Source organism: Stylophora pistillata, chromosome 8 (genome assembly GCF_964205215.1).
Source record: "Stylophora pistillata chromosome 8, jaStyPist1.2, whole genome shotgun sequence".
Taxonomy (NCBI): Eukaryota; Metazoa; Cnidaria; class Anthozoa; order Scleractinia; family Pocilloporidae; genus Stylophora; species Stylophora pistillata.
Window position 1 is genome coordinate 5,767,025 of NC_142526.1, and position 9,111 is coordinate 5,776,135.

At 39.4% G+C, this 9,111-nt stretch overlaps 1 protein-coding gene across 2 annotated transcripts; it reads right to left on the bottom strand.

Moving 5' to 3' along the window:
• Positions 1-1,268: 1,268 nt before the first annotated feature.
• LOC148724627 (uncharacterized) lies at positions 1,269-8,331 on the bottom strand. Of its 2 annotated transcripts, XR_015990956.1 has the most exons (4): positions 7,847-8,331; positions 7,516-7,754; positions 4,746-5,029; positions 1,269-2,254 (listed from the first exon to the last, which is right to left on the bottom strand). XR_015990956.1 is itself a non-coding variant. In XM_088731163.1 (3 exons), the coding sequence occupies exons 1-3, from the start codon at positions 7,935-7,937 to the stop codon at positions 4,985-4,987; spliced, it is 375 nt and encodes a 124-aa protein (XP_088587289.1). In that variant the 5' UTR covers positions 7,938-8,331; the 3' UTR covers positions 4,643-4,984. The 2 variants fall into 2 exon arrangements, 1 of the variants encoding a protein (XP_088587289.1); XM_088731163.1 differs by lacking the exon at positions 1,269-2,254 and having other exon boundaries at positions 4,643-5,029.
• Positions 8,332-9,111: the final 780 nt, after the last annotated feature.

Consider the following 9,111-nt stretch of genomic DNA (forward strand, 5'->3'; position numbering starts at 1 on the left):
TTTGGCATTGATACCAGGCACATTAAATGTCTTAACCAGGGTATCAAAAATCGGAATTCTGTCTTAAACAGGATAGGAAAATCAGCGATATTTGTCTTAAACAGGGTCAGAGTATGAGGGGCCGATCAAGATACATCCAGGAGTTTTTCTTAGTTGCCCGTTGATTGTAACAATCGTGTAAAATTGATGTGGAGTTTAGGATGACGCCAGTAGAATTCCTTGGCTGATCTCCTCCAGAGTTTGGATCACAACGAAAGCGGGAGGGAAAGTCCGTCGGATAAAAAAATTGGGTTAGTAGGACCATGAAAATAACTCCAAACACAATCCTCGCGAAAAGTTTACAGCAGTAAGCGAGAAAGAACTTTTTTTCCACTGGAAAATGTGTTTTCTCCGTCGCGTGACTGTCGGTCATCACCGTCACGAGCACTTGGAGACAGTCTGATCGATTGTAGAGTTCACCTTCAGGGAGTAAATAGCACAAACACTTGCAATAAGGAAGAAGTTAAGGATTACAAAGCCATAGATAAGAAGACCGTGTTTGTTGTTTTGCTTCTGGTACAGCTCGAAACACTGTCCATGGACAAGGTCGCTGCTTTCGCTCCTCTCCCCGTTGCAGTGGAACTCCGAACTAGATTCGCCGTACTCTATCTCTTCAAAAATGCTAATGAAGATTACACCAATCACGATCCAACCAAAAACTGCAAAATAGCTGACTTTGTTGATTGTATTTGGCGCAAGTAATTCCCTAAGATTATCCATTGGTAGCGTTTGTACTTTGAGCGAATGAGTGAGGGAAGGAACGAATAAGTCATGGCAACAAAAGAATTCCGATCTTGACCCAATTTTGACCCGATGTTTCCGGATGCTACAGTTAAATTTTGCGTACGTCTTTGTTTCGGATTCATACCATTGAAGATTTTGAAGACGATAAACATAGCACAAGAAATTAAGAATGGCGCGAAATGTATTTAAAGGTGTTAGCGGTGCACCAGGAAAATTAGGAAGAAAAATATTTCTACTGAAGACAGAGTGTTTTAGCGTTTGAATCAGCGAATTACGCCCAGTAGATTCGAAGATATAATTGTTCAGTTCTTGTCGTGACATTTCAAAAGAAGATTAGGAACCTTTAAAGGAATTTTACAGTGGCGTCTCTGGCTCGTAATTGAAAAGAAGACTTTTCCTTGTAGAAAGATCTAAATAAGTTTGATCTGCACATGATAGAAAATTTGAAGAAAAATTTTATTCTTGCGAAGAGAAAGCATTTTTACCATTTCAATCAGCGACTAAAACCCAAACCGGACGCAAAACAAGCGAAGCAAACAAGGTCCGGTCCGAAATACTATACCTTGAGTTTAGCAGGATTGCGTAATATATCCAATTTGATGGAATGATGAACGGTGGAATGAAAGAAAGGCGGAATATCCTGTAACGCGGAACGCATTGTTGTATGAAACGAAAGTCTCAAAAACCAGACTGAATTGCAATGAAATAAGAAAATGTTTTCTAATTAACAAGCAAGGGAATCGAAAATGAGAAATAGAGAATACGGAACAAGAGAATCAAATGGGAAAACAAAATGAAAATGAACATTTTTTTAAAGATCTATCCTTTACAATGCGAAAGAAATATTTTTTCGGCAAAAGTTAAGGAATGGAATTCTGCAATTGCACGCCAAACAAGACTAGTGGACCGAAAAGTTTTTTTTTTTCCCGGTGAAATTTTATCCAGACCCATATGCATCTTGCACATTCTGACATGACATTTCATAGTTAAAAAAAAAAACAACAACAACAATATTTGTTTTTGTCAAAATAACAATTTGGAAATTAAAATTTTATCCAGGCACATCTTGCATATCCCGACAGCCAATAGTTAAAAAAACAAAAAACAAAGCAAAAACATTAATTATTGTCGACTAATATTTTAGAAGCTTCCGGTGCAGGAGGTCTAGGTCTTCGAAGATTGGCAAAGATATGGCAAGTTTTTTTTTTTTAAACTTGGGGGTCGCAGATATTTACGCTTACCATTTTTCGTCCTTTTTGATTTCTCGCAAAAATGAGTATCTCGACCGAAAAACCCAAAAGAGGTCTTGATTTTTTATGTTAACCAAAACCATTCCCTCCTATTGAAACTTGATTGCAGCTTCAAGGAAATTCTTTTCGGTACTCGCTTGGCTTCAAATGGTGACATGACGAAGCAAGTCGGGGTAACTCATTTGGTTATCATCAATTTCCTTCATTCTTCAATTTTGCCTCTAAACGTTTTCGAAAAAAAAAAGACAGGATATCGATTATCATCACAGACAAATATCAAATACCGCATAACAAACAATAAATCTAAAAAAAGCTTTTCTCCCACTCTAAAATTCCCAATTCGTTTTGTCATTTCCCCTTTTCCATTCTCCATTCCCCATTCCTTATTTTCTCGTTTCCATTTACCTTTTTCAGTTTCCCATTCTTGCTTTAGTAACATCCCCTAATAGTCACCAGCACTCGACAAAAATGATTACCTTTAGGAGCATCGTGTTTTTGGAAACTTTCACGGGGAAAATTCAGCGGGCAACGATGCGGTAGACCTTCGAAGGCCAATTTATACATAAAAAATTTCTCATGAAAAATTTTAACTATGCTTAGGAAGAAACAAATTTTGAACAATTTTGAAACGCACACGAGTTATTTACGAAAACTTCTTTTCGAACTGAACACTTTTTTAGCCCGCCAAAGTGCGAGTAACCGCCTATAAGAGGGTCTGAAATAGAATTTTCCAACCCCACATCCCGCCCTTATTTGTTATTCCATCCTGCCATCTCCTGTGCCCAGATGTTTAAACCCAAGTCACTCTAGTTCACCGCCTGATTTAAAGTTGGTAGAAAAATTATTTCCTTTGCAACTCCTGTTCATAATGCACTCTAATTATGGAGAAAGGCAAAAACATGCTCGAGGCATATTTAGCCGGCTTAAAAGAAAATTAATATAGAGGCAAGACCGATACAACGTGGATAAGTTTAAAGACGGAGCACTATATTTCGGCTGGCAAAACCAGCCTTCTTCAGGTGCAGCGGTCCGATTAGATCACCGCTGATCCAACGCACAAGAGTAGGATTATCGTCCTTGACAGTTAAAAAAAATGATCGCTGCTCATCGTGTTTATAGGCAGGTTTTACAAGTGAGGCACAAAAACTTCCCTTACGGAGGATTAAACTCTTTTTCTGAAATTTTTTTGGTTGGGTTAATGTCTAATTTTTATTAGAACATAGCTAGCAGAGTCGCGCAATCAAATTCATTATACGTAAGCGTGCTCAAAATCCCGATAGTGCACGCTGATAGCGTCAGCAAATCCGACTTCGCCAGAATTTTTTTTTTCGCGCGAGCGACCATTGCTAGTGCGGGGAAAAATAATACATTTCGCGACAATAATGGATACAAACAGAAACTCGGCCTGCTAGTCCGAAAACGAAGACAATGTTTCGACCTTTTCCCATGGGCTAGAGTTCTTAAATGAGGCAGAAAAAGAGAAAAACAAAGGAAAAGGAGACACGGCATCAGCGCCGTCACGATTCGCTTCAACTGATATTGTTGTCCGTTTTTCGCGTCGCATTTGATGCACAATTCCACCGGCTATGTTCTAAAACAATTGGTTCATGCTTTCAGCTGTGCACTATCGAGTTATGGAGCACGTGGGAAGTTTGGAGAGCACTCAAGAAGCTAGAGTTGCCCTCGGCTATCGCCTCGGGCAACTCTTACGCTTCTTTCGTGCTCTCCAAACTTCCCGCGTGCTCCATAACTCGATAGTGCACGCTAAAGCATGGACCAATTGTTAATTAGAACATAGCTAGCAGAGTCGCGCAATCAAATTCATTATACGTAAGCGTGCTCAAAATCCCGATAGTGCACGCTGATAGCGTCAGCAAATCCGACTTTGCCAGAAATTTTTTTTTCGCGCGAGCGGCCATTGCTAGTGCGGGGAAAAATAATACATTTCGCGACAATAATGGATACAAACAGAAACTCGGCCTGCTAGTCCGAAAACGAAGACAATGTTTCGACCTTTTCCAATGGGCTAGAGTTCTTAAATGAGGCAGAAAAAGAGAAAAACAAAGGAAAAGGAGACTCGGCATCAGCGCCGTCACGATTCGCTTCAACTGATATTGTTGTCCGTTTTTCGCGTCGCATTTGATGCACAATTCCACCGGCTATGTTCTAAAACAATTGGTTCATGCTTTCAGCTGAGCACTATCGAGTTATGGAGCACGTGGGAAGTTTGGAGAGCACTCAAGAAGCTAGAGTTGCCCTCGGCTATCGCCTCGGGCAACTCTTACGCTTCTTGAGTGCTCTCCAAACTTCCCGCGTGCTCCATAACTCGATAGTGCACGCTAAAGCATGAACCAATTGTTAAATGAGGCTAGCGCGTAGCGATGTTGACGGTCTCAGCGCTGTCGCAGAAATCATACTATTGGCATGAATTAAGCAGCAACGTGGACTGAATATGATCAACGTGGCTTTGAGCGCCTTTCAAGTCGGATCTGGTCGAGGCTAGGATGAGCTCGCGTCGCGTGTCACCCAAGCAAACAAACCATACAGCATCAGTAAATCATAGGAGTCTCAAATATTATTACGCGCGGTTTTTGGGATCATTAAGCTCGTTTATAAAGCAAATAAATCATTTTAATGTCTCTGAGGTCGTGTCATTCGCAACTGGAGCTAAATTATGATCCCACCAAATACCTGTCCTTTCCCATAACCCACCTTCCAAACGGAGCATATCCCGGTCTCGCCTTCCTATTCTCATCCCACATCTCGCTTTTTACATTTTTCGCATTCCACATTCGATTTCAACTCTTATCCGGCATCCTGCTAAACCAATATCGGACCCTCTTGTATCATCCGCCATCACCACAAATGACATCCCGCAGTGTTCTTTGCGACGAATGATCCTCCGTCGTCCTGGAATTCCAATCACGTAAACATCTCCTGCCGGATTTCTGTTACACGTGGTGATTTTTTGCTCTCTTTCTGCGTTTAAAACTAGACTGTGATTAAAGAAAGATAAAAAACGGAAGAGTCTTCCGGTGAGAGTCAAAAAGAAGCTTAGCTGTAAGAACAGGATTCAAAGAAACTCTACACGAAATGGCGAAAGAATGTTAGGGAAACGGATAAAGGCTGGTGATTATGAAATCTTCGGTGCTCGCATGCGACTGGCACCATGAGCAAGTTCTGCTGCAGCGAGCTTATCAGGAGTTCCACAGGGGTGGTGTTAGGACCCCTACTTTTCCTCGTGTATATATAAATGATATATCTAATAGCTCTTATCGATTTAAATTTTACTTATTCGCAGATGATACTAATCTCTTATATGCTGATAAAAATCTTAATTTACTCGAAACCATAGTTAATGCTGAACTGTATAACATCTACGATTGGTTAATCGCTAACAAGCTATCACTGAATATAAAAAAATCTAACTTTGTTATTTTTCGGCCTAGACAGAAAAAACTGCATCACGAAATAAATTTGAGAATCTTTGACTATCATACTAACTGTTATATTTCTCTAGAGTTAACGTAAGGAATTTATTAAAGTTGACGGGGTTTTTTTTTAAATCTGAATCCATGATTTTATGAGACAGACAGTTGGTCATCATTTTGTGAATGATCAAGTATCATATTTATTGAGAATGGAAGGAACTCTAATGAAAATAAGACTGGAGTGTGTATATTTCACGCACAAGGCCAGACAATTTTACCCTCCAGGAGTCTGCCAAGTGATATATGTACAGTCAAGCCTTGACTGTCCAAACTTTAAGTATCTGGAGTTTTCAATTATCCAGACTTGCTTCTCTGTTACCCTTTTTATCGTGTTGTTGCTTAGCTTATGTAACTTTTTTTCAAAATTCTTGACATATGCTAAAAGTTTATGCAAAATGATTTGAGATTAAGTCAGTGGAATCAAAGATACAGGTAGATGGATTGGTGTTGAATGTCATTTGTCCTGTTTATAACATTTTTATCATGTTTTTATCATTCTTGCACTATCAGAAGTTATTTTGGCACATTTAGTTTGTTTCAAAAATTAGAGCTTTTTGATAGAATGTTAAGTTAGGGAAATCTTCTTAAAATGTGTCATATTTTTATAGAATGTTATCATGTTTGCATCAATCATGATTAAAGATTGGGAAGTGTCAATTAGCTATGTTCTGACACTTTGATGTTTATAGATCAATGTTTTTAGTTAAAGTTCAAATTATCAGAGGAAATATGAGGCACTTGGCTAATTGTAGTCAAATATCTGACACCTAATAGGCCTTCTCGAAATGCAAATCTTTCTGGTGTTCTTGGTTTTCCTAGTTTCAGAGTAAATTTATTATTTGTTTCTTTCTCTAATGCAGTGTTTAATTACCCCTGGGGCTCCTTACAAGTATCACTGTGGCAAGAGTGGAAGGGACTACTGGCACATCAGAGATGGAACAGTGTGCATCTGCTTCTGTGCACAAAGTAAAAGTTGTGGCCCCATGCAACACTGATTCTGGAGCATCATCATCCAAGCTCAATGATGAACACCAGGTAGTTATCACATCACTGTTAGTCTGATTATACAGTAAATGATTTGGAACTGCATGTGTATAACATTTAATCATTTCAGTTTATCAACTGAGATTAAACATGGTTGATGGCATGCAAAAATGTTTAGTACAGTTTTCTATATTAAATTGCTGAGCCAGAGTGACTAAGACAGAGGCACTGCAAGCTCTTTTCAATGGCAGAGACTAGCTTGAGACTCATCCTTTCTGACTACAAACATTTTACTCGAAACCATAGTTAATGCTGAACTGTATAACATCTACGATTGGTTAATCGCTAACAAGCTATCACTGAATATAAAAAAATCTAACTTTGTTATTTTTCGGCCTAGACAGAAAAAACTGCATCACGAAATAAATTTGAGAATCTTTGACTATCATACTAACTGTTATATTTCTCTAGAGTTAACGTAAGGAATTTATTAAATACTTAGGAGTGCGTATTAATGAAACTCTTTCATGGGGTCACCATATTGCATCCAAAATAAGTACAGTTGGACCCCGATAATTCGAAGTCTCAAGGAAAAAGCAAAATAGTTCGAATTATCGAGGGTTCGAATTATAGGGGTCAAAAATAAATACGTAATTTTTACCCCTCAATAACTTTATTTACCCTATTTTCGCGATATTATTGAACAGCCGAAACTGAGTTCGATTTTGTAGAGCCGTTTGATCACCGCACAAGCTCCAGTACAGAAATACATGCTTATTAACACCTCCGTAAAAAGCCTAAATTGAAAAACGATACCGACAAAGTGATCCACTTCCGCTGAAAGTGTGATTTAGCGTGTATTGTTTACTCATATCGCGTCCTTGTCATTAGACGCATTCACTCAACTGCCAGATACCGGCTTTGAATTTACTAAATCAAGCTCTGCTTAAATAATGGTTTGCCCAAGGAATGTTGCTTCGCTTCAGATTAACTCCTACATAACTTACATGCCACATTTTCCTGTAACCCGACAGGCAACCAGACCCTTGCATTTCCTCCTTGACTATGTTCTTTACTTCTTCCTCACTTCTCCAAGTCTCATTTCTTGATAATTTGTATTTCACAAGCCTCCATTTAAGTGTTCGTACATTCAAGCATATATCATGCTTAGTTCTCAAAAATTTGATGATCACATCATACTTGTACCCGAGATGGAAATAGCGTTCAATAACCTCCCTTTCGGGGTCTACAAAAATCACAAAACTACTGTCAAAATTGCAATATTGAAATTCCGTTCACAGCAATGATCCAAAGGGATAAAGTTAAATTTAGATTTACCATCCTGAAAAGATTCCACTCCGGCCCCACAGTTATAGCAATACTTTCCACCCTCTTGCACTTTCGTTTCACAAACTTGACATATAAACATCGTAAAGTTTGCAAAATGGCGAGCAACGAATTACAGCCAGGCGCTAATGCCCAGTGCCCACCCATGGTAATGCGCGCGCACAGGTTTGAATTTTCTACGGAAGCGTTCCATTTCTACGGAAGAGCTGCAGTTCTGTACGGAAGAGGCAAAGAGTTCTACGGAAGAGCTACATTTCTACGGAACAGCGACGGCTTATACTACGGAAGGGCTAGATTTCTACGGAAGAATCTTGCGACTGTTTCCATAGAACAGCTATCTTTCTAAGGAACGGTCGCACATTTACAAGGAACGATGGCAGAATTCTAAGGAAAGATGTGTAATTCTAAAAAGAACAGTTACATTTTTACAGAACGACACTACATTTTCAAGTAGAAGCGTTGTCCCTTCTGGGCCACCGTAGGTATATCACGACTAACAGGAAATCTGGAAACCAACAGTGAATGAAAAACTTTCAACCAGAAGAGAGCCCGATAACGGCCCAGTGGACAAATATGCCGTATGTGTGATGCAAGATCAAGAAACCATTGTTGGACATCTGAAGAAGGGAAAGAGTGGACGATTCGCTAAGACAATCTTTTATTTTCTGAGAGTGGATGATAGAAATTCATGCACTGTTATTGGGAGAGGGAGACCTGTTAATCTTGGCGACGGTGAAGGGATGCATGTGCCATGCAAACTTTTGTTTGAAGGAGAGAAGAAATACGTCAATATTCTTGAAAGAGAGTTCACAAAGCTGAAAGACTAAAATTTGATTTTTCGTCAAATCTTTAGGCACATGGATTTTCATCACGTCGACATGTTAATAACTTTTAGAACATAGCTAACAGAGTCGCGCAATTAAATTCATTATACGTGAGCGTGCTCAAAATCCCGATAGTGCACTCTGATAGCGTCAGCAAATCCGACTTCGCCATAACTTTTTTTTTCGCGCGAGCGGCCATTGTTAGCGCGGGGAAAACGAAGACAATGTTTCGACCTTTTCCCTTGGGCTAGAGCTCTTAAATGAGGCAGAAAGAGAGAAAAACAAAGGAAAAGGAGACTCGGAAACAGCGCCGTCACGATTCGCTTCAACTGATATTGTTGTCCGTTTTTCGCGTCGGATTTGATGCACAATTCCACCGGCTATGTTCTAAAACAATTGGTTCATGCTTTCAGCTGTGCACTATCGAGTTAT